We start from the raw sequence: 25,711 nt of genomic DNA on the forward strand, positions 1-25,711 counted from the left end.
TTTTTTAATTTTTACACTTAAAATTAATAATAAACTATATATTATAAATAATTGTAAATTAAATAAATAATTTACATTGAAAATTTCAGGATACTTGATGAAGTTTATCAATGCCCTTCCTCCTGTATTTTAAAATTATATTCCAAAAAATTAAGTTTAAAACTGAAAAATGTTATACTTATTATTATTATATCATAACAATGCTTAGTATTGTTTATTTTTTGGATGATTTTATTATCTTATATTCTTTCTTTGAGACAGGGGTTTTATTTGCTCACACCTTCTTCTCCGCAGCGCGAGTCAGCTAGGGTTTACAATATCGCAGTTCAGAAAACATGGCGACCGTGGTGCCAACCTCCGAAGAAGACGCTGCCCTCACCGTCGTTCGATTCGCCTCTGAACTTGCCTGGGCTGATGCCGGTCCTGAGGTCTTTCTTCCTAACTCTTCTCTCTATCTTCCACTGTCTTCAGCCTGCTCTGTGCTTTTTATTCCGTGTATTTGTGGATGGTTCTTTATTTGGTTTTGTTGTTGGCTTCTGTATGAGATATTTGCCTCCGATAGTCTGTTAGGGATATGATGGTCTGTTCACGATCCACTGTTTATATGCTTAGTTGAAATGCCTGTGGAACTTAAAATTGAATCCGAATTTGTTAAACTGTGATTTTGGATTGAATACTCAGATTTTGGTATGTTCCTTGGAACTCGTTCTGCATCATTATTATTTTGTCTTAGAAATTTCCGGATTCAAGTCACTGTTCAGAAATTTAAAAGACGGAGTAACATTTAATTGTTCGTTTGGTAGGTTGGATGGGAAGAGATTGATTTAAAAATATCAGGAATAGTATTTTTTTATGTAGTTTTAGGGTTTGTTGGTCTACGACATTTTCCTCTCTCGCTTCTCTTTACAGTCTCGCTTCTCTGTACAGTCACGCTTCTTTTTAAATGTGATGCATTGTTGCGTTCTTGTTTGATTTTGGTGTTATTGACAAATTTAGTTCTTCCCATCATGTCTTGTCAGGTTGCTGAGCCACAAGTTAGTAGACTCTGCATGGAGGCTGAAGAGTTCATTGGTATGGGAAAGTGGTTGGAGCTAGCATCATTGATGATTACCTCTGCTGAATTGATTTTCTCTAAGGTTTCTGAAAAAGGTAGAGTTATATTTCTTTTGTTGATATTGGTATAAACAGCTTTTGATGGATGCTGTCATCTGTGCCGGATCCTTTCCAACTCTGCCACTTTGTTTGGTTGTGACATGGTTAACCTGCAATATTCACTATCTTTTTTTCTTTATTCTGTTGCATTTGTAGCTTCCTTCTTGGTTGTTTCATTTCTCACTTTTGGTTTAGAATCCAGTTTGTTATTACATAGAGAACTTCTCAGGGTGATAGGATTGCCATTAATGGTTCAGCTTAATCTGAGTGTGTTAACAAGTTCTGTCATATCTTGTACCAGATATAGAGTCCATCTTCACTATCATTTGCAATCTTGTTACAAAGACTGCGAATCCAGATGAAGCAATGGAGATTGTAAAAGTTGTAACTGCAAAAATACTTCAGCAGCCAAACGAAAAGCCTGTTGTGCGATTGAAAATGTAATATCACATGCTGCTTGGTTTAAAATTTCTGGTCATGCATTATGGTGTGACTATTTATATTATTATTTTTGAAGTATCTTTTCTCTACAGTTTGATCAATCTGTACAATCTTTTGGAGACTCCATACTGCCAGTTTTATGTTTACATGAAGACACTGAATTTAGCTGTTGATGGGAAAGTCACTGAATTCATTATACCTTCATTCAAAAAAATTGACGACTTTTTGAAAGACTGGAAAATTGGGATACCGGAACAGAGAGAGCTCTTTCTTGCTATTTCTAATATTTTGAAGGAAAATAAAAGGTATAGCAGATTCCTGTACATGTCAATTTTATTTTTGTTCTCTTTACCTCTCTTCAGAGTGGGAGTACTACCTGAGTTTTTTATTTCATTTTTTAAACATGTAATTAGTATTTCATCTTACTTTATCTCAGTATGTCAAAGGATGCTTTAAAGTTCCTGACCAGTTATCTGGCAACTTTTTTGGGAGAAGATGCCCAAGTTTTGAGTGAAGCCAAGGAGGAGGCTGCACATGCAATTGTGGAATTTGTTAGGGCTCCTGAAATCTTTCAGGTACCTTGTCCAATATGTAATTACGATGTTTGAATGGTTGTATAATCTTACAATTTCAGCTTCCTATGTTCAACTATTTTTAGGAGTTAACTTTTTGTTTTGTCAGTAGTAATATCACAAATTTTTCAATAGCTTATACTGCTTTGATAGTGCATGATTATCTGGTCTGTATCTGGATGTGTATAATTATATAGAAGCATGTTACAGTGGAAATGGAAATTTTCTGACCAGTACTTAAACAGATAAGGTGATTAGGGCGCTTTTTGTTATAGGTCATCTTTATTTAGTAATTGCAATTTTTGTTTTTTGTCGTGGAATTTTACATAGATATTTTAAGTTTGCCATTTTTAATGCCATTGTTGATCTAGATTGCTTTGAGTTCTAGAAGAGCATTCACTAAGTTGATTATCCTGTAGTGTGATTTACTAGACTTGCCGGCTGTTGCTCAACTGGAGAAGGATGCCAAATATGGTTTGTTATATGAGCTTCTTAAGATTTTTGTTACTCAGAGGCTGGATGCTTACTTAGAATATCATGCTACAAATTCCACCTTGTTGAAAACATATGGTAAACACTGTTCATGAACGAATATTGTTTACATGTAGATACATAACTACGTTCTACTTTATGTTACTATCAAATTTTTTTGATGTTATGATGTTTTTAGGCCTTGTACATGAAGAATGCATTGCTAAAATGAGGCTGATGTCATTGGTGGATCTTAGCTCCGATGCATCTGGCACCATTCCTTATGAACTTATCAGGGACACACTTCAGGTAAATTTGTATTTTTATTTTATGTTTTGTAATTGTGTTCTTCCTATCATAATTGAAATCTTGCAACATTCCCTTCAGATCAATGATGATGAAGTGGAACTGTGGGTGGTTAGAGCAATAACTGCCAAGTTAATTGACTGTAAGTTGGATCAAATGAATCAAGTAGTGGTTGTTAGGTATGTTCTACCTCTATCGATTGTCTTTCTCTGCACCTACTACCTTCCTATACACGAACCTCTTCACCATAACTATTTTTGTTGAGCATCATATATCTCTCCACGTTGAAACTTTATTTTACTGTTATGCACACTTTAATGCAAGTCTTAAATGTGCAGTCATCCTACTGGTCGTGTGTTTGGTCAGCATCAATGGCAGGCACTGAGAACAAAGCTGGTGACATGGAGGGTAAATAATTTCTCGTCTGCAATTTTTAGAATTATAATTAGTTATGCCATAATTCACAGAACTATTTATACTATTCCTCTGATACATCCATCCACATAGTACGAGTATGATAATTGAATTCATTTTAAAAAGGAAAAAACTATCGGTAGCTACTATTCAGAATTTATTGTGACCTTCAATAACATGAGTAAATATTTTAAGATTTGAAAAGCCTGTCAATTTGAATCATGCTGTCTGTTGAAATGCTTGGCATTTTTATAAATAAAAATTCAGTTTGTGTACCTCAAACGACAAATTTCATCTATGCATTATTGTTGGTGTATACATTTTATATATTTTATTTTATTTTTCCTGGAAAATGTTTGCACGACTTATCTAGCTTTTTACACGAGATCATTATTATGCGATTTGGTCTACATGATGTTAGTGCACTTGGATTTTAATTTGTTGAATAATACAGATGAAATGTCATTGCTTCAACACAAGTAACTGATGTTCTATTCACTGTGATGTTTGATAAATGTTATCTATTTCTAGGGAAATGTTGCAAATGTTATCAGTACCATTCAGGCCAACAAAATAACGGAAGATGGGCCCCAGGCTGCCCAAGGGTTGGTAGCTCGGTGAGGACGTTTTCGAGTGAAGCAATCAGCCGAGTATCTAGATTTTATCCAAGTGGAATTTTTTGATCTTAAAAACTGTAATTTGTTTTGTTACAAATTCATAAATTTATTTTAGTTGACTACTGACTCTAATTGTACTACCCAACTTTGGGAGAGAGCTATTATTATTGAATTTTATGTTTTGTTGACCTGCCTCACCATTTCGTCGAGGATATTCTCCCAGTACTTCGAACGAACAACTAATCTAAAGTTGTCTCCGCTAAAAATTGTGCAATGAGTGCTCTCATGGGAGCTTTCACCTTAAGTTTTATTGATTGTACACATAGCTAGAGTGAAACTCCGAATTTGCGGTCTTATCTTCCCATCATTTGAGTTTGAGTTTAAAAATACCATGGTTGCCAAATAGCTCTTGCGAAGATGATATCTTTTTGCTGTTTGAATCTGAAAATCAGCGCGCGACTTTAATAAATATTGACTTGTCCTCAATATTACTGAGTGGTGTCTCGCAATTGCTAGAGGTGATACATAATGGTCAAGTCAAAAACTAACCATCTTTATTCTGCTTTAAACTATTTGTACAATTGCAAAATGTTATGGCATTTTTCACTTTTCTCAACAAATGAGAAACTGTCACGTTGAATAATCTCCTTTAAAAATTGCAGTCTTGTTCGACTAAAATGAAACATAAGCTTAAGTGAATTAGAAAGATCGGATACAGTAGAAACTAGAAACAATTTTTGCTTAAATGATATTTTAGTGACTAGATACGAGAAAATGTACAGACTTTCGAGTAATAACAAAGATCCATGCTAATGTTAACGTTGTAGATGTATATATTTATCATGTAGATTCAATCACGTGTTATTGCTAGTCAAGATTCATTTATTCATGCATTTTGAAGACTGGTAAATAATATTTCTGTTCCTATAAAGCTATGTTTATCTGATGGTTTATAATTTGTTAATCAACAAATGCATATATCTATTTTTTTATTTTAGTTTTAACGAACCGGCTCAATTGATTAGAGCTGAATTAACCTTTTCAAATAAATAGAACCCAACCAGATTGACCACAAATATTGTGGTTGAGACAACTGAGTCTTTCCTAAAACATTTTATCGTGTTATAACACATGTTTGGTAAATTATTTGGAGTATATTATTTCAGTAAATTGTTTTTAATTTTATACTATGTTTATTTTCTGGTAAAAGCTGTTAACTTGTAGAGTGTCGGATGCTAAATCCCCCGGCCCAATGTCATGAAAAGATTTACTAAGCGCCGCCACAGTCGGAAAGTACTAGAAGGATTTCAAACTTGAGTAAAGAGAGAGATGTATTGAATGCCTCTTCTTGCCACAAGTAAGTGGAGTGATAGTTAGCAGAAGAGAACAAACAAGACAATGGCTTCTTTGTGCGGCCGAGCAACAGTAACAGCAATACGTCGCACTTTAATTTTCACCACCAACTCTAACATTAACCCTAACACCTTCTCAAGCACCTCCCTCCCACACGCTTTTTCGTCACTACTCTTACCCCCTCAATCCCCACCCGTTTCCGTTTCAAACACCCCCACCGTTCATCGTCATTTCTGTTCCACCAAAACCCCCATCGACACCAAGCTCAACTTCTCCCTCTCCGACTCAGACTCCGAATCCGACGACCAAAACAACAATACCCACAAAGAAACCGGAAAAACCAATAGGGTAGTCCCACCCCCTTACGACCCCTTCAGCAAGAAGCCCGCAATAGAAGACCCCAAGGACCCAAAGGACTTGCAACAGATTTTCCATGACATGAGGAGCGGCGATGGGTTGTTCAACCACGCAGTGAAGATGTTCGACGCATTGTCCAAAGAGGGTCTGACCCACGAGGCGCTGGAGCTCTTCGGCCAGATCAAGGACAAGGGTCAGATGCCCGACGTGGTGGCCCACACCGCCATCCTCGAGGCCTACGCTAACGCTGCACAGCCAAAAGAGGCTCACAAGGTTTACATGCGTATGCTCGCTTCTGGGGTGTCGCCCAACGCTTACACATATGCGGTTCTCATTACGGCTCTTGCTGCTGATGCCAAGTTTGTGAGGGACGCTAATAAGTACCTTTTGGAAATGATGGATAAAGGGATGAAACCCAATGCAAAAACTTATACCTCTGTGTTTGAGGGGCTGCTGAAGGAAGAGAGGATAGATGAAGCTACACGCTTGCTGGAGCAAATGAAAGCTAAGGGGTTTGTCCCCGACGAGAAGGCTGTGAGAGAGGTTGCAAGCAATAGAAGAGGCCCAGTTTTTAGAAATCTCATAAACGTTCTTTTTGGCAAATAGTGCTATAACGTTGTTTGAACATGTTCGAGTGTGAAAATGAAGTATGTTTTTTTGTCTTTGGTTTATACGTGGCACTTGTTCGTTATGCATTTCAACTTTGGTAATACCAGCACTCAGTCATAAAATTAGTAAAATTACGGCCGAGTTTAAATTGTATGATAGAAAGTAATATCATTCATGAACTAGTGAAAAATGTATACCTCTCTTTTCTGAAACAACGGTTAAGCTGACAAAAGAGCATTGTACAGTAACTGTTCTTGCCAAAAAAAATACCATGATGCCTCAATGAAATGATAAAAAAATAAATATTACAATAAGGGTGACGACAAAAATGTTCATTCTCTGGACAGGACAGGTGGAGACCTCTCCGTAGAATTCTAAAAAAATAATAGATATTAAATGTAAGATCGATTCTGTGATTCTGTGGGAAAGCATCTTCAATTTCTTGAACCCCCCATGTTAGGGCATCAATAGTGCAGCTCCCTAGATATGTGATTGGGTGGTGCCAGAGCGAAAGATGTACAAACTAGAAAAAGTCTCGTTTTTTGCGACAATCTGCAGCTCGATGGCCAGGTTGTCCACAATTGAAACAGGCCCCTCCGTGCCCGCTTCTGCAAATGCACGTTCAAATTTCGTTAAATATACATTTATAAATAGGAAGAAATGTAACAAACATAAGTAAAGCCGTAACTAAAGTCTATAACTTGTGCTATACTATAACCTGTTGGATGATGAAAATCTGTTGGATCGTCCACCTCCAATTAGCCAGTCATCGCCGCTGTTTTTTCCCATTCGAGACCTATTGTTGCCTGATCTGAAATTTCTACTGCCTCTTCCGAACTCATCATCAGAGTCTTGGCCTCCTTCCCATCCTCGTGAACTTCTAAAGCCTCTTTGATCCCTAGAATTAGAACCCCTTCGGTTACTTCTGTCTCTGTCAGAAAACTTCCCATAGAAATCACTTGCAGGTTCATCGTCTTGCAAAGGAGGTAACTGCCACAAATGCAATATGAATTTACATTTTGTCAAATTGTTACTCCAATACAATAAACTGATACCAAAATATGGTTGCTGTTTTAGTACAGGAAGTACACTACACAAACAATAAAATGAAGAAAAGAAGATTAGCCAAACTTCGCTATTTTACTTTGGTGATTTTGGAAATAGTGTTTCCAGAAGGCAGTTCCTTTTTGAGCAACTCTCTAGCAACTTCCTCCGGGAGATCAAAGACAGCTCCTTTAATCTGATACAGGCATTACCAACTTTAAAATAAATTGAATGATGCGATGATTATTAGTAATACTGAAGTTCCTTACATAAACTAGCACAAAAGAAAAAAATAGTAGTACTTAGCTACAGACCCTCTCATCTGCAATTAAATGTATTTTTCCAACTTCATCAGCAGCTGGAGAATAAACATCAGAAAGAAACCCAGTGACAGATCTTGCAGAAAAAAATCTTCCAGAAGTGTCTGAATCTCGTGTAAGTTGTAGTGTAATCCATCCCTGCAATACTCGAGTTTTAATGAACAAAATAACCCATTCACAGAGTATATATACATACACACATATACATGAAATTTGATATTTAAAAAAAAAAAAAAACTAGTTAACTTAGAACCAATATTGTGTTCTAATATTTTTGAAAACTAGTTCCAACTCAAATACTAATCAAACGATCACCTCGTCAAAATATTAACCGAGAAGCAAATGTTAAATATCAAAACCAATTATACCAAATTATGCGGGTTTTAACGTTAGGAGAACCCTTGTAAAGCTGATTTAAATAATATAATCTAAAAATTATATTGCAATTACTATTAAGCTTTTTATTGTGCTGAACAGATTTTCATTAGATTCAGATGGCACATCCTTTTCATGAAATATAAATCATTATGTATAGTATCACCCAGAAGGAATACGGTTAAAAAAATATATCCTCTAGAAAATTTCAAGACTTAAATTTCAATTTGAAAACATATGCTTCTACAACACCTGTTCATGATTGATAAGAGACCGACATGATGGAGGTTGAGAGAATCCACTCATCTGTGCTAGAGCAGCTGCAAGGGCACTTGCTCCTTGTTCTTCAACCAGTTTTTGCGCAGTTGCAGTGAAAAACTTCACAGACTCTGGATGAACTCTATTAAGTGTAGCAACAACTTGTTCAGCAGATGACTCCAAAATTTCTTCCATAGCCGGTGGACTAATGAATTCAAATTTGCAGCCAACATCATGCTCAAGGGATCTAACTGTTCTCTTCTGGCTACTGGTGTACATCAATATGGCAGTACCCTCTTTTCCTGCCCGCCCAGTGCGACCAGAACGATGTACAAAAGTCTCAGCATCATTGGGAAGTTCATAATGTATAACCTGAAGAAAACAAAGTAATACCAACGAGCTTCTCAGTATGCTGACAACAGAGAGCAATTCGGTATTTGACAAAAGCATTGTTATTTGATTTCAAATGTTAGGTCATAAACTTCTGTATATAAACAGAACTGAAATAGAGTCCAAAGAAGTTATCACGGTACTGCTTACACAAACACATTTTCTAAATGACAAGTAGTATAAATACTGCACCGTGATATAGATTGAATAACGTCAGATACACTGGAAATGTCTCCTTACACAGAAAAATAAACCAGATTGTGTAAACAACAACCAAACCAAACTTAAGAATTGAGAAACTTCAATCTAAAATGGGCAATGAAGTTTTGATCCAACCTAGGGATCAAGACTCAAACTACGAGACCCTCATTTTTAACAATTAAATAAAACATGAGTCTTCATTAAAAATACTAACATCTAAATTAAAATAATCCAAGTGTTCGAGTTTACTACTTCAACATTTGTTGTCATATAGAAAAAAAATGCTAAAATTTCAAGAAAAATCTTGATAAAATAAAAAGTTGGAAAAGGGACATTTATGTTCACTAAAAATCATCATTTTCAGCTTACCAAATCAACATTCGGAATATCAAGTCCACGAGCAGCAACATCAGTGGCAACAAGCACTGTGAATTTCCCTTGTCGAAAACCATTCAATGTTCTCTCTCTCTGATGCTGAGATATATCACCATGCAGTGCTTCAGAGGCTATACTACTCGTTAATGCCAATGATACTTCATCAGCATCCTTTTTTGTCTGCGTAAAAACAATAGTCTTTCCACCCTTTGCATAAACCTAAACGACATGGTAACATTCAGTGGAATTATTGAAATTGAAGTATATTCAGTAACATAAAACTAAATTAAATTGCAACAGTAGAATGAACCTTCGAGAATTCTCAGCCATAAGTTTGTCAGGGTATTTCACACGAACTACATCCCAATATGAGAATAACGAAAACAAAACTTCCCAGTAAGGTTGTGCAAATTTTACACTACATTTTTACACTTGTTCAAGTTTTAGGTTGAACTTTCAATTTCGCAAATTTTTACCCCATGAACTTAAAAATAATACACATTTTACCCTTACGTCAAATCACTAAAAGTGTGATAACGTGGCCAATGTAAGGTTGCTTTCAGTTCAGGGTGGAAATACATTACATACACATTTTATCACTAAACTATTACTATTTTACAAATTTTACTACTAAAAATTCCATCTTGCAAGTTATAAAACTTCTTCAATTTCGTCAATCTTACCTTTGAGGTTTCATTTTCAGCAATTTCACCAACTGAATTTAAAAACTATACACATCTTACCTTTCTATAATGAATGTCAATTTACTAACAATATAACAACATCATTTAGTGCTCTAATGTGAGTTTGAGGTAAAATAATGACGTTATTGATTTGGACAAGGTTGAGAAAAAGGAAAGTAAATATGAAATGTAGATATTTGGAGTAGTTTTAGCCAAAATAATATTACTAACATACATAAGATTAAAACGATTTAATTATAATTTCACAAAAATATCTTTTACTCTAATGCTATTTTTTTAACTATGCAACCGTTTAGGGTACACCAGTTATGTCATAAAAACCATCTCAATAAAATGTCAAAAATATCATAATTATTTATTATTTAAAAACAACTTTTTAGATTTTTCTTATATTTTCCATATTTTACTCTGTTATATAGCTTTCAGTAAAAGTAGTAGTTATTTCACCGCTATCCGAACATCAACCCTGATAATATATTTAAAAATATGAACTAGGTAGGATTTTAAGCATGAATGCAGCTAAAGAAATCAAAATCTTAAGATTCTATAAAAATCACTGGAGTGAAATAAAAATAAATTGAACGAATAGTTTAATATTAATCGCAGGGGTGTTACTTCACCATCTAATTAATACAAGATGAAATATATCCACTTAATTTATTGGTCACATAATCACACCTTTGTTGTCCTACCTTATTTATTTGTCATATCATCACATTGTTAATAACTTCATATCAATTCCCACAAAGTTCATGTGTGGATAGTTTTGAAATTTATATGGCTGAACCGCAAAAATTGAGAACTTAGAAGTAAAACTCAAGAAATTAAAAGTTTAGAGACAAAATTTGCAAAAAAGCAAAAAAAATTGCAAAAATGCAAAACGTTCCGTCATAAAATGTGTAATTTAAATTTACCTCACATTGATCACAACAACGTATTGTTAATAACTTGACAGCCATTTGACAGAAATTTAAGAATTGAATGATTTTAAATTCAGAAGATAAAATTTGAGAAATTTAAAGTTCAATGGTAAATTCACAAATGTATAAAAGGTTAGTGGTAATGTATGCAATTAAGTCTTTTTTTATTATCATATCTTACAATAACACCATCCAAATCAGAATTTAGAAATATAAGCTTTTGAAATTACCAAACATCAACTTAAGAATGTAATTTGAAAAATCATAATAGCAAACTTACAGTTATAAGATCAGACAGAACTGTCCGTTTTGAAGTGGCAGTGGCTGATAAAGCATAAAGTTTGATCCCTTCAGCAAGTTTCTCTTCTTGTTCGCCAACCTTGTTCACCAAAAAAGAGAAAAAAAACATCATAATCAATTTCCTGTTATTAAAACACATCTTAATCATGACTAATTTTCATTCTACAATAAGGTAAGCATTAGTAATCGATCCAGCAAAAAACTGAGTGTCTTTTACTGGTAATAAAGTAAGCATTAAAATCTTATCATTGAGGGCTCACATATTAGCAGTCTAGATATTTTAACTTATCCAAATATTTCCTTATTACTCAAAGGCCTTAATGAAAGGTGATAATGAGTAAAAACACTCGTGGTTACCGAGCACTATTATCAACTTATTAAAGTTATTTTATATTTGATTTCACCATTTTCTATGTTAAACACCAGAAGTATATGATAGGTAAGTTTGCCCACCTAGTTATTTACTGAAGGCTCATGAAGGTCGTGGATCTAACATAAGAGTAAAGATCTTGAATTATAAACTTGTCTTTTATATAACTTGTTATTTTTATAGTTTTTCTAGTCATTGAAGGCTCATGAATTACCAATTTGACAACAAAAGAGAAACTCCAAGCTCGGCTTGGGGGGCGAAGATGCCCACTTAAAGCAACTAACTCAGCTCGGCTGGAGACTGGCCTAAAAAGTAAAGTAAATCAGGCCATAAATTAATAGGCAGCTAGAGAAGGATGCCAAATTTAACAAAAAGGGAGAAACTTACCAGAAGATGACATGAGAAAAAGTAATGCAGTTGAATGGAAACTAAGTTGGCTATGTGCAAAGAGAAGAGACAAGAAAAGAAAACAGAATGAGTTAAAACAAAACATGTGGAAAAATTTGGCAAGGAAGTATTCAAGACTTGGTTTAGCATACTTTTTCAGCCTTTATGCCTCAAATACTTCAACTTAAGACTAGGGGCCTGTGTACTGTCTCGGTCATCCGGCCCCCTAACCTAGTACTAAAAGATGGTGGATAGGTTATGGAAACCTTTTCGTCCCATAAATTGAAGACTCAATGTTGGAGGGCTGTGTACCGTTCAGGATATGATCGACCTCAATGTATTTGTCTTAATCTTGACTTTACAAAGATCTAGCCCAAAATTTGAGCATGAGAACAAAAGGTGAAAGTAGATGCCGTTGGGTCGATGACTGACCTTGCAAACATCTCTACGGACCGTCTTTAGGCCAAGTAGGCACTTACACCCATGTGAAACATCTGAAAGCCGACCTTGAAGGTTGGGCCTAGGAATTGAGCCTAAGTCCAACTTATAACCAAATTTTCATTAACATATATTATAGCATAGAAGATGGGATATTTAGTTATTATCTGTTATTTTGTTATCTTGTATTTATTGATATTTTGTGTAATTGAAGTATTCTCCTATTTTCTGGAAAATAAAAACGATTTGTAATTTATTTATAAATAAAATGCTCCATGGTCAAGGGACAAAACTATTTTGGCCTTAATGGTCTCTACTTCACTTTAGGTCAAGAGGGTTTTTTGTATTTTTGTCTTCAGTAAAAGACACTCAACTTTTTGCCAGAACAGTAATATACACAATTGCATAAGAATCAGAAGAAAAAAGTCAGTTTCGTGGAAATTCATTCATGTTTTCCCTTCATCAGAAAGTTAGGTTAAGCTTAACATAAAACCAACTTGTAAGCTAAGGATTGTTCCCACTAAAATATTATAAATTGGCCTTATCTCTAGTTGACTAAGATCTCCAACACACCCCTCTCACGTTGAAGCATAGACAACTTGTGCAGAGGACTATATATTCATGGGTGGTCTGATAGCAACTAGTATGATAGCAACTAGTATGATAGCAACCAAATAACGAGTGCATAATAGGCCCAACAAATCTTACTAGGATATGCTCTCATACTATATTAAGAAGTGAACTTCAAATCTAATTCAACTCTATATAAGACTATATAAGACTGGCTTGTAAGTTGATAATTGTCCAACACATTATATCAGATATACAACAAAATGTTTCCAAACAAATAAAAAAAGTTTATGATGAGGAATTGCATCACTGGTGTTGAAGTAGATTATTTAAACACATAGTGTAGTTATGTTCAACTTTTTACTCACCCAAACAAGCCATGTAATAAGTCATTAATACAAGCTAAGGATTATTATGGTAATGCAGTCAAGACAAAGAGCTTTTCTCTTCAAGTAAATCCTGCCATCCAGGTGACTTTTAGTGTTTTACATCAATAAATCACAAATAGTAGGGTAGGTTACACGTACACCTACAAGACTTTGTAGTCAACACAGATTGGAATACAATCGAAAATTTACTAATTATGAAATAAATGAAAAATCCATTTGTTTCTTTTAATCATTTTTTAAAAGTATACTCACACGCTCACTCATCACCAAAGCACACTGTTTTAAACCACAATCCAACATATCACACAGAGGCTATTTCCCTGCACAGCACCACTTCTTGTTGATGAGAAATATGAGATGACCATGTTATGTGTATCGAGCTAAACAATGAGAACATTGCGAACCCAAAAAATATCATACTTTGTACTCTAAAGTCGTACTCCATAAATAAGCAAGTACATAGTCAACAACTGTGCATATTCAGAGAGAAGACAAGCAAAAAAAAGCAACAAAAGATTTTACCAAATCAATTGTCAAAGGATTGTTCAAATGCTTTCTGGACAGTTTCTTGACCCAACCAGGCATGGTAGCAGAAAACAGCATGGTCTGGCGCTGCGCAGGGACCTTATCCAAAATGACCTCCACGTCCTCCTCAAACCCAACAGCAAGCATCTGATCAGCTTCATCAAGCACCAAATACTGCACCTCACTCAGAGTAAGGCTACCTCCATTCAATAGATCAATTATTCTACCCGGTGTTCCAACCACCACATCAACACCTCGCGAAAGCGCACTCTGCTGCGTTACATAAGAAACACCCCCATAAACACAAACCGTTTTCACGTAAGGAGCAGATTCCTGTATCTCCTTCTCAACTTGCTTGGCTAACTCCCTAGTAGGTGCTAGGACTAATGCCTTGGGAAGCCTGATATGCCTCCTGCAAGAATTAAACACACATACATACATGAATACATGAAGCAAGATAACCTTAAAGATTAAACAATGTGCATGAATAATGATGGCATGAACCTGTGAGAACTTTGCTCATCATCATCATCATCATGAGTGAGGCCTCTGAGAATTGGAATTCCGAATGCTAATGTTTTGCCAGTGCCGGTCTTTGCTCGAGCAATGATATCTCTACCTTCTAATGCAGGCACTAACACAGCTCTCTGATCACACCAAAGAACAATCCTTTACATTTATGGTAGTGGAAAAAAAAAGGAGAAAAGAAAATACCGATACCTGAATGGGAAAGAGGCTTGTGATTCCACGTTTTTGTAGGGCGTGAACGAGGGAGGAAGGTAAAGACAACTTGGAAATGTCAAGTTCGTGGTCGCTGACGTGGTCGGGTTGGTGGTCATAGCCAAATTGGAGGCCATTGCTAACGTCGTCCAGAGTTAAACCCTCGAAAGATTGTTGGGTGAGAACGGAAGAAGTGGGGGTGGTAATGGCCGAAGTAACGGAAGAGAGCGTGGAGTTACGGGGAAGGGTGTTGAATGAAACGGAGGTGGTTGGTCTTCTGAGGAGTTGGAGAGAGGGGTTTTTGAATATGGAAATGGAAGAAGAGAGAGGTATGGTAGAAGAAGAAACCATATTTGTGTCGGGAAGAAGATGAAGAAGACAAAGAAGACCAAGAGAAGGTGGAGCGGCGAGGGGATAAGGCCACTCGTTCTTTTGCCTATGAAAGTTTGGCTTTTTAAACCTCTCTAAGGTTTGTCTCTCTGTCACTGAGTGACAGATACTTGAATTTCGACTCGGGTCTTTTCCGGGTCGCTAAGGTATGCAACAATTTATATAATTGTCATTTAATATTTAATATTTTTAGTATTCATAATTTTGATACATTTAGTTGACATAAACATAAATTATATATTAACAATGTGATTTCATTTTTTTTTTAACTTTTGAAAAGAATGTAAATTTTATTGATTGATCCCGTAAAGGATTTTATATGAAAGCTACATGACCATATATGATTAAGTGGTTATCTTATTATCATCTCGTAATAAAAATGTTTACTAGCTGCTGGGTTTGTTTGTCTTAGGATATATTAGGTCATTGTAAAAAAATATCTATAATTAATATTTTTATACGTTATTTAGAATACATTTTCAAGTAACTAAAATTAAAATAAATAATTAATATGAAATAAGATGCAAACTTTAGAAATGGAATTTCAACCAAGTGTCAAATTCTTTTCGCAAGTGTTAGACTCGGTTTGCGAGAGTTAGACTGTATGTAGACAATGTTTAACCATCAAAGATTTTTTTAAAAGTATTTAGAAACCTAATAAAAGAATAGCATAGGTAAAAACTCATTTTTATGCTATCCAATAAAGTTGCATCTAATCAGCTAGTTTTATATTAGTTTAATTGATTAAAATTATTCAATGAGCTAATTATAAAAAAAAAGATAATATTTTAAATCACTTTCAATTATCCATAACTGAAAATACTTGTTACAATAATTTTTTTCAAAGCTAGATAATATAATAACAAGAATATTTTGGTTATAAGTATATGCAGTTATGACTGTGTTGTTCTTCTTCTCTTCTTTGTGCGATTTTCTATTTGTAAACAATTTCGAAAAATATCCTTTAGAGCATAACTTTGATAAAAGTATTGTAACCTATTATACAAGGTGAAATACTACTTTACTTGTGTAAGAAATTGTGTTGTTGTACATATTGATCAACTAAAAGACATTGAAAAAAATATTTTTATGTCTTTATATTTCTTAGCGTTCTTTTAATTTGAATAAAGCAAAGATTTTCATAAATAAATAAAAACAATGCAAACAAAAGTATTATTAGTCTAATTTAAAACGTTTGACATTTGATGTTTAGAGCAGATAATTTAGTGCAACTTTTATGTTAGTTTTTTCTTTTTAGTGTTTAAAATAAATATTATATTTAGAATATCGTTTAAACATATATCTTGTTTAGCTCGTTATTCTAAAAAGATATATTTGATTAGTTAAATATTTTTGTTAAACTTTAAAATATATTATTGATAAATGATCTTATATTAATATAATGTTAATACTTAAATTGTGCTGTAATTAAATTAATAATAATAATGTTTTAAATTTATAATAAATCATCTATACATATTTTAATCATTGCTTCAACGTGGATAGATTAAAAACATGACCATTAAAGAACTCAGGCTTAAAAATGATAGAAGAATACTTTTTTAAGATCATTGAAAAATTGTTATGGGTTGCAAGAATTAAGAATGGTGCATAAAAAATACATGAACACTAAGAAAACATTTAAATTTTATTTAAAAAGTAAAAAAAATCCTTTATTAAACGTGAATATAAGAATGAAATTAATTAATCTCAAACTTTTAAGTATCATGATTTAATGTTCAGATTATTTTACATTATTTCTATTTATTTCCTTCATTGTTTATTATAATCTACAACATATTTGGATTAATTTTTTACTTAAGGAAAATAAAACAAAAATATACATATATTCGTAAGTTAAAATTAATTTATAATAACATATAGTCTTGTAACATTTGCAAAACTACTTTTTTTCCTAGTATAGAGTGTAATTTTATCTTAGTTTGACTTTTATAGTGTTTATGAGAGCTAATCCTATAAATTTGATTTCTTTTAAATGCCATAATTTGAAAGTTGGGAATTAAATAAGAAAAGTTACCCAAAAAGAATTAAAAATTAAACAGATAAAGACGATTAACCAAGAATAAACAAACAGAGAGAGAATATATAGGGGAAAGAAAAAAGTGTGTAAATTAATGAAGTAATAAAATCTTTAAATTAAGAAAAGTTGAAAAGCAAAAATGAATCAAATAAAGCATAAAAAATTTTGGAAATTATATTTTTTTAACCGTTGTGTTGTGCATGTGAGCGCTGGGGGAATAGAATTAGAAGTAAAAGAAAGGAAGAAATTGAGGTATTGGCCTGTTAGCGGGACTGTGTCTCCCCTTCCAAATTCCGATTCCTTCGTAGCCGCCATTGGTGTTCACTGCATCTTCCTCTCCTTTTCCCATTCCTTCTCTACCAACGACTTACCAGATCTGCTCCTTTTCGCTCCAACAATCATTTCTCCCATTCTGCCTAGGGTTTACACTTTCCTATTTCTGCCGGCTCCTGTATCATCCTCCGTGTCATGAATTCGGCTCCGTTGGCACCACTTGCCGCTTTTCGCTGACGGAGATTCGGAATTCGGCTGCAAAATGGTTCCAATTTTGTTGTACATCGTTGCTTTCCTTTGTACGTGCGGAGCTATTGCGTTGTCCTTGCTTCACATTTATAAGCATCTTCTCAATTACACGGAGCCTACTTATCAGCGGTTCATTGTTCGTATCGTTTTTATGGTCCCGGTGAGTCATTCATTATGAATGCCTCTTTTGGAATGTTAGCATTTATCATTGTAATAATTATGATTAACGAAGGTTTTGTCCATTTTATTTTGGGAAAAAGAAGATTTAAATTCACTTTTGTTTTTTTCTACTATTGTTTGGTATATCAGCTGAAATCTGTGTTGTTAGGCTTTTGTATTATTTGCCGTCTTTAGTAGCTTAAGTGGTTGGCTTACATAACCTAGTTGAAATATGAAATTAAATGCACGTTATAGCGTGGACTGCATGCATGTTATAAAAGATTGTTAAAATGAATCATTTCTGTCAATGGAGAAGCGGAGATTGTGCGGTTGTTCCATTTTCTTCTTCTTTCAAATTGAAAAAGTTCTGGAAATCTTTGCAGCTCCTTTACTGGTTGCTGCTTCGTCTATTTGGTTTTGGTTTGGTTGTAGGCCAAAACTGTTTACTTTCTGTATCTGATATGCTTTTGCTGATCATTCGATACAATTACTTTCCCGTGCTGTGTATATTTGTTTCCTTGTTCATTAAAATCATATGTATATATTTTATTTAGTCTCTATTTTTCATGTCACGGTGCTGTTGATATTTTTCTGGGAATCGTACTGGTTTGCTTTCTGTTTTATGTCTGTATGATTTTGTCCACTGAATTTTGAAATTTAATTTTCTAACAGGTTTATGCATTGATGTCATTTTTGTCGCTTGTTCTACCAGTTGGTTCAATCTATTTTAATTCAATCCGGGAAATGTAAGTTATCTTATGTTTCTGTTTTTGTTGTGGTTGTTTCTATCTTGATTTTTAATATTTTATTTTATTACTATGTTTATGTTCGTTTGCGTATCTTGGTTTACATGTCAAATTCTCTGTTCCTTTTGTTCGTATAACTTGGGAGGTAACCTGTATCCGATTATGGCTGACGCATTATTCTGCTTAAATATTACCTGGGTGAATAGCCAGATCCGAAGTAGTTTTAATTGTCATTCTGTCCTGAAACCCCTTGAAGTTGCTTGTGGAACTTACTGGTTTAGTATCTTTCTCTGGATGAGATCAATACAAACCTAGGATGCAATTTCATATATCTTCCTTTTAAAAAATTAGTTTAAGTTTTGTACATATCTGATCAAGTAGTCACTGAACAGAGCTTGAGAGTAGTATTACTATTCTCACTTTCTGTTCGTTATGTGATTGAGATGGCAAAGGAGGATATTGCTGCAGAAATCTTACTTAAATATGTAGTCATAATCCTGAATGGCACCACCTCTCTTTCCCCTATTCATGTGATCTTGACAGTCTTTTACAATTTGTTAGTGTCTCTGCTGACTTTAGTTCGTTAATTTCACTTGTTTAAAATATAAATGGGGTTATGACCTATTTTATCAACTGGAAGCAGTGCATTTAATAACATTCTCGTGGCTGCTTTTTCAGCTATGAAGCTTGGGTTATTTATAATTTCCTATCTCTATGTCTTGAATGGGTTGGTGGTCCTGGAGCAGTAGTCCTAAGCTTAACTGGACGGATTCTGAAGCCATCATGGTTTCTGATGACTTGTTGCTTGCCTCCAATAGCACTTGATGGGTGAGTTTTTGCTAGTCTGATGCATATGTTTTTATTTATTTATTTATTTTTTTAATTTCAAGTTTCTGTGCCAGAAAATACTTATTTTCCCTGAAAATTTATACCTAGAATTTTCCTTGAAATTAATGTATTACCCAACTTTTGTATGTGCGATTATGTAAGTTGTGTTATTTGAAAAACTGCTACGTTTTTTGCAAGTGCAAATCTTCTGATCGCAGGGAAACAAAAGTATGATTCAAACATGTAATGTGAGAGCTTGATTATTATCATAGTTGATGATCATCTCTCACTCCTGAACTTTCTGCAGGCGTTTTATACGTAAATGCAAGCAAGGGTGTTTGCAATTTGTGATTTTGAAGCCAATTTTAGTTGTTGTTACTCTAGTACTTTATGCAAAGGGGAAATATAAGGATGGAAACTTCAGTCCAAACCAATCATACTTGTACCTTACAATCATCTATACATTCTCCTACACAATGGCTCTGTATGCTCTTGCTTTGTTTTATGTGGCATGCAAGGATCTGCTTCAACCATTCCACCCAGTCCCAAAGTTTATTATAATAAAATCTGTTGTATTCCTGACTTATTGGCAGGTACTTCTCACGCCTCTTTCTTTGTATGGTCTATCCTTTCCATGTATTATCAACTCTATTCGTTGCTTTGTGTAAGCTATTAGACTTCACTTCTCTAGTCTTTTGCTCAAAAACCAAATTATTTAAAACATTTACCAACTATATTATAATCTCTCATAAAAAACCACAGTTCATAATTGATTCTAGTAATAATGGAGTGAAGAGTATGACTCGTGGGTTTGTCTATATATGCTAAGATGTCATTTAGCTATATTACCATGATTAGTTTTTTTGGGCTGTATTACACTGTAACTCTTATCAATCATGCAAAAGTTGCTCTGCTATGCTATGAGATATAATTTAGAGTTTGAAAATGATTCTTTGTTAATTTGATACTGTATTCCAGATAGAGGTTTGACGCAACTGTGTTTCTGATATTTTAGGGTGTCTTAGTTTTCCTTGCTGCAAAGTCAGAATACGTTAAGGATGCAGATGAAGCTGCTCTACTTCAAGATTTTTTGATTTGTGTTGAGATGCTTGTTGCAGCTGTTGGACATTTTTATGCATTTCCATACAAAGTGTATGCTGGGGCTAACATAGGTGGATCCCGTGGGTTGACAGCTAGCCTTGCTCATGCTTTGAAATTAAATGACTTCTACCATGATACCGTCCACCAGGCCAGTCTCACTTTTAATATTCTTCTCATAGTTTTACTTTGCCATCATAATTCGATGCATCTGACTTGATGCATTACTGGGGAACCATCATGATGCAATTCTAGTTCCATGGAGTTTTCTGTACGATTCTTTTGTGATTCAATTTGCTTGTTTAATATCTGGTGACAGTTTGATATTGCTTCTGGCAGTTTGCACCGACATACCATGATTATGTTCTCTACAACCACGGTGAAAGTGGTGAAGAGGGAACTAGGAAGTATAGGTCACGAACTTTTGTTCCAATTGGCCCAGAAATGGACACTGTGAGAAGAAATAAGCATTTGTTTGGAAACAAATCAGCAGATGACATACAGCTCTCAAGCTTTTCTTCTAATAGTAGCGCTGCCTCAAATTCTGGTATCAATGCCGAAGTATCCCATTCTAGTGTAATGAAATCTTCCTTACTCGAGGATGCGTCAAATTCTTTATCTGTGCCCTACGATATGACACTTATTGACTTGGATACACCCAGTTATTCTGAAAAAGTTCCAGCAGCTGATAAAGCTGATACTCGGTGGTAATGAACATTCAGAGCCAAGTTAATGGGAAAATTGTCATTGTTGAAGAGAAGAGAGAGTAATAGGGGCATCCTGCATCCTTCTTTTCTAGGAGAGAATTGAGTTAAGTGTGGTTTGTTTGATTCCAGGAAAGCATGTTAGCAGGTCTGGCGCTGATCGCCTTGTCAATGTTGCTTAAAAGCCCTAATCTCTCCCAAGTCCCTACAAAACCAATTTTTGGTAATTGGTCTTCGTGTTGATACTGTGATTGTCTCCATTGATTGCGTATCGTGTGCACAACGTATATACAGAAACAGAAATAGTTGGCTTACTTCAAACAAAACAGACACTGGGTTGAGTGAATTTGGATTATAACTAAACTAATTGATCGATTGTTTTCTCCGCACCATGAATACAAAACACTGTTGGATTTCCTAGAATATTTATTGCCATCATTTTTACCTTTGTTTTCTTCTAAATTTGCTGTATAGTTTTTTATTTCGAAGATTTTCTGCTTCTGGAATGTCTTCGCTTGCAGATCCATATGAAGGATGAATGACAATATATACTGTATTACTGCTAACTACTCATGTAGGCTGAACCACGTGCTTCTTAGTTTACCAAGAAGGATACTTTTTTATTATTGCTCGAGTCAAAGGCCTAACGTAACTGAAACCTTGCACGACCCATCTTTCATAAGTTCATATCATGCAGTTTTTATTTTTTTTTAATTATACTAATGTACAAAAATAGGTGCTAGTTCATTCGTTCTTTTCTTTCATTCTTAATAACTAATATTTAATATTATTCTCTACAACTACGACAAAGAAAGGAGAAGGTATCACTAATATATATATACCATTTTTCGAAGAAACTAATTTAAACAATAGTTTGCACTTCCATCATGATCACATATGTAATGTAAAATGGCCAGTAATTCCTTCATAAATTGGGATACCTCAAGCATATTTTAATATTTGTCAATTAGTCGTCGCCTTCATCAATAGCTTTTGAAAATGGTTCATGCTTCCAATTCACACAATTAATTATGGCTATCTTCAACATGTAGCATCATCCTCTTCATCATCAGCATCATCATCATACATTTCGTTTCATTTTGCCATTTTTCGGTTGTATTCAGGCACTATCTGCTGCTGTCGCCCATGTCACAAAGTTTGGTAGTGAAAGTAACTACTGGTCCTTTTTGCATTTATTGACACACGCCTTGGCTCATGCTTTGGTTTACCAACAAAGCTTTTGGTCCCACTGGTTTGGGAATGATGTTCCTAGACCCCCCTCATTGGATGTCTCTGATCCAACCCTACCAAAACATCTATGGAGCCCACAAAAGTAGGTCAGAAGATCGTCTCCACTTGCATGGACCTATACGGATAATATATGTACGAGGACATAATGGGAGTCTGTTTCTGCTTTCTATTATATAGCTCATATACATACACAACATAAGCTGCCACAATCTACAAACAGGAAGTAACAAGTGAAGGGTCAAACAAGTAAGGCCGATCACAAAAGTCACCGTCCATATAAGAGTTTTTTCAGATTAAAATTCTCTTAACTCATATATGATATATTAAAAGTAAGATCAAGTTTACTAAGCTCAACCAACCTCTTATAATGGTCAAAGTAAATCTAGGTATTCACTTCATCCAAAATCACTTTAAAACATCAGGTAATAATTTTAGATAAATATTCTTATGTGTGGACGTGTTTAAAATTGATTGACTTAAAACAACTTTCAGTAATTTTTATGTTTGGATAAAAAGCATTTGTTCTGAATCATATCATTAACTTGTAGAGTAAAAACTTCTGAAATAAGTTTTTCAAACTCCTACCCAAATCAATGTCCACGTGTTAAAGTGCTTACAATAATGTTACAAGAGAAGAAAGAAGAATACGAGTGTTGTGTTTAGACTTTAGCTACCATGGTGGCTTCGCAAAAATAGCAAAGTAAAATTAGGGGCGTTGAATTTCTACAGCTGAGATAGTTCATTTATAATCTTTTCTTCTCCTCTTTCACATACTTATCTTATCATCTCTGACAAAACTCTCTTTTTTCTATTAAATTTTTAATGGCTCTGACTTGAAGAAGACAGGGCCAATTATATTAGCTTGTGTGCTTGTTTTCCTTGTGTATTCCCTCCCTTCTTCTTCTTCTTCTTAAGGACCCTCTTCCATGCTCAACCGTTTTCTCTCTGATTCAGAACGGTGGTGAGAATCAGATACCAAGGCATGGCTAGTGTGAGTTTGAACCCACTGTTCAAGAGTGAACCTTTTGGGTGTTACTACAACAACAACTACTACTACTCTGAGCTGAACAACACCATGTTGGAGAAGAGGCTGGTATTCCTGAGAAGCTACCAGTTCTGTAGAAAGAAGAGTCTGACAGAGAGAATCAAAGGGTCTTTGGTTCGCGCCAAGAAAATTGTGTGGTTAAGGTTAAGGTCCGCTTGCAAGCTGAGGAGGTCCTTGATCTTCTTTTCCAGGTTCAAATGCGCTTTCTATTACCGCCGAAGGAGGTTCTTCCAGCTTCTACACACCACCAACAACCGCAAAACCGAATCTTCCTCGTGTTTATGGTAAATCAAAAAGAGAGAGAAACCACAAATTCTCACACTCAGAATCAGACACCTCTATTATTCTTTTGTTTCTGTTTTCTTGTTATTAATCAACCAGCTACAGTTTCGCAATGGGTGTGTCATGGCCATTTGAAACTGTTGCACATATTGTTCGTTAATCTCAACAAGTTTGGCTTTGTTTGTGTATCTTTTACTCGTTTAATCGTTTTGCTCATAGCCTCATGGAAATAGAAATATGGAAACTGTTTCTTGATTGTCCCTATTAAATTTAGGTGTATTTTCTAGATCAGTGTGGAAGAAAACAGGCATAGAGACATCTATATCTTTAATTTAATCGTGTTTAGTATTCCCACGTATTTTTTCACAGTTCAACAAAATTGAAGTGATTGATTAACCAAGTTGGAGAGAAAATGGTCAATTATAACCCAGGATTTCATGCATATTATTAGACTTAGAAACTTCATCCCAATATTATTATAGTATAAGTATGCACATACACACACTCCAATGAAATTTAAATCATGTTCATTGGGAAGAACTTCGAGACGCGTGGTGGTGTGTGGTCCGGCAAAGCTGCAAGGTGTTTGTCAAAAAGATTGCAATTTAAGTCTAAGGTTTGAGTTCTCTAGGATGGAACGAAGCACAAAAAGGCATTTGGAATTTCCAGGTTTGAATAACTGCTACTGAACACCCAACAGAGGCTAGTAAAATATAGTATTTGTACCTCGTAATTTCGACAATTTAATTAGTAAAAAGTGTTTGATATAATTTTTCTGAATTTTCCTTCTAGAGATTTTTACAGATAACTCCATCAAAACAAACCCTGAAACTTAAAATAAAATGTAAGTAAAATTAGACTTGTTCTTGACTTTGGAGGTGTTTCTTTTGAGACATTCATATTCTTCACCTATGTAATTGAATTGACTTTAAGATTCAGGGGCAACTGTGTTTGGTAGCTGCTTCTTCTGACCATCAAATTTATTGATGAGGAAGAGGATGGTGTGAAAAGGGGAAACACTCAACAACAAAAGTTATTAGAATTTCTGGTCAATTTATTCACTGTTCAACATAAGGGACACTGCTCATCTCAAATCTTTTTCTCCAAAACTTTCTGCCGTTGAATTTTTCATCTGCCTGATTTATGTCATTGTAAGAAAATTCAAAAACGTACAACACTTTTATGATACCAATAAGTATTATCACTTTTCTTGCATGGATATTCCATATGGAAAATATAAATGGCACATTCTGCTAATGCTTTTCCATTTTTAATATTAATATGGAAATTTTAAAATTAAAACGTTAAGAGCTAAAAGTATTTATTCTTTATTTATTAAATTAATACCAATTCAAATACGAAATTTAGAATGTCCTGACAATATAAAGTTTCTAATACATGCTACTCAATTATTTATCATAATAGAATAAATTTATTGATTGTTATTATAATTAAAGTAATATATATATATATATATATATATATATATATATATAATGAGTTGGTATTGACTATAATATAAAATTCATTTTACTAACATTGTATGAATTAATTTTAAACTTTTAAAATATGTTCTTTAGAGTTAATCATTTTTATTTTAGTGTATTTTAAGTTAAAATTTTAGTTTTGAATCTTAATTTTACTTAAAACTATGTTGTTTTTATGATGATTATTTTCTAAATAGTGATGAATTTAACAAGTATTCGTGTGATATCATGAAGTAATGAGCTAAATAATACAACTAAAATGAGTAAAGGCTAAACTATAAGAAATAAAAAAGCAAATTTAGACGAAAAAATGTTTATTGCTCATTAAAAAATGTATTTTTATAAGATTTTTTTATTGTGGTAATCAACCAAGCAAATCGATACGTACCATCTAGAAATAAACAACTGTGAAAGTTGAAGTAAATAACATGTTCATCATATTTAAAAACAAGTAAATAAAAGAAAACTTTAAAATCACTCAATGTTCATCATACTTATTTATTCTGTTTTAAAACTAAAATATAATTTATTTACCCTTTGGACTTTAGCTTGAATTTACTAATTTTATATACCATGTGTG

At 34.1% G+C, this 25,711-nt stretch overlaps 5 protein-coding genes across 5 annotated transcripts; 4 read left to right on the forward strand and 1 right to left on the reverse strand.

Annotated features, from left to right (window-relative positions):
• The first annotated feature begins 250 nt into the window (after positions 1 to 250).
• On the forward strand, positions 251 to 4,170 carry LOC124828336 (uncharacterized). Its single transcript, XM_088097817.1, has 10 exons — positions 251 to 428; positions 1,020 to 1,149; positions 1,454 to 1,592; positions 1,686 to 1,898; positions 2,030 to 2,168; positions 2,585 to 2,735; positions 2,836 to 2,945; positions 3,024 to 3,121; positions 3,281 to 3,350; positions 3,888 to 4,170. The coding sequence occupies exons 1-10, from the start codon at positions 336 to 338 to the stop codon at positions 3,975 to 3,977; spliced, it is 1,233 nt and encodes a 410-aa protein (XP_087953943.1). The 5' UTR covers positions 251 to 335; the 3' UTR covers positions 3,978 to 4,170.
• Positions 4,171 to 5,187: 1,017 nt separating this feature from the next.
• Positions 5,188 to 6,354, forward strand: LOC124828340 (uncharacterized). The gene has a single exon (XM_047301605.2). It carries the CDS (start codon positions 5,372 to 5,374, stop codon positions 6,287 to 6,289), a length of 918 nt encoding a protein of 305 aa, XP_047157561.2. The 5' UTR covers positions 5,188 to 5,371; the 3' UTR covers positions 6,290 to 6,354.
• Positions 6,355 to 6,472: 118 nt separating this feature from the next.
• EMB1138 (DEAD box RNA helicase (RH3)) lies at positions 6,473 to 15,018 on the reverse strand. The gene is made up of 10 exons (XM_088097385.1): positions 14,579 to 15,018; positions 14,363 to 14,505; positions 13,856 to 14,270; positions 11,160 to 11,258; positions 9,250 to 9,474; positions 8,284 to 8,661; positions 7,651 to 7,794; positions 7,437 to 7,532; positions 7,011 to 7,282; positions 6,473 to 6,900 (listed from the first exon to the last, which is right to left on the reverse strand). Exons 1-10 carry the CDS (start codon positions 14,927 to 14,929, stop codon positions 6,816 to 6,818), a joined length of 2,208 nt encoding a protein of 735 aa, XP_087953511.1. The 5' UTR covers positions 14,930 to 15,018; the 3' UTR covers positions 6,473 to 6,815.
• Positions 15,019 to 17,210: 2,192 nt separating this feature from the next.
• Positions 17,211 to 21,700, forward strand: LOC124828341 (organic solute transporter ostalpha protein (DUF300)). The gene is made up of 6 exons (XM_047301606.2): positions 17,211 to 17,691; positions 18,363 to 18,436; positions 19,115 to 19,264; positions 19,572 to 19,857; positions 20,280 to 20,513; positions 20,702 to 21,700. Exons 1-6 carry the CDS (start codon positions 17,545 to 17,547, stop codon positions 21,071 to 21,073), a joined length of 1,263 nt encoding a protein of 420 aa, XP_047157562.1. The 5' UTR covers positions 17,211 to 17,544; the 3' UTR covers positions 21,074 to 21,700.
• Positions 21,701 to 23,018: 1,318 nt separating this feature from the next.
• On the forward strand, positions 23,019 to 23,832 carry LOC148194476 (uncharacterized). The gene has a single exon (XM_088097654.1). The coding sequence runs from the start codon at positions 23,300 to 23,302 to the stop codon at positions 23,648 to 23,650; it is 351 nt and encodes a 116-aa protein (XP_087953780.1). The 5' UTR covers positions 23,019 to 23,299; the 3' UTR covers positions 23,651 to 23,832.
• The last annotated feature ends 1,879 nt before the right edge of the window (positions 23,833 to 25,711 follow it).

The sequence above is a fragment of the Vigna umbellata genome, chromosome 8, assembly GCF_029865625.1.
Source record: "Vigna umbellata cultivar VRB3 chromosome 8, Vumbellata_1.0, whole genome shotgun sequence".
Classification (NCBI taxonomy): domain Eukaryota; kingdom Viridiplantae; phylum Streptophyta; class Magnoliopsida; order Fabales; family Fabaceae; genus Vigna; species Vigna umbellata.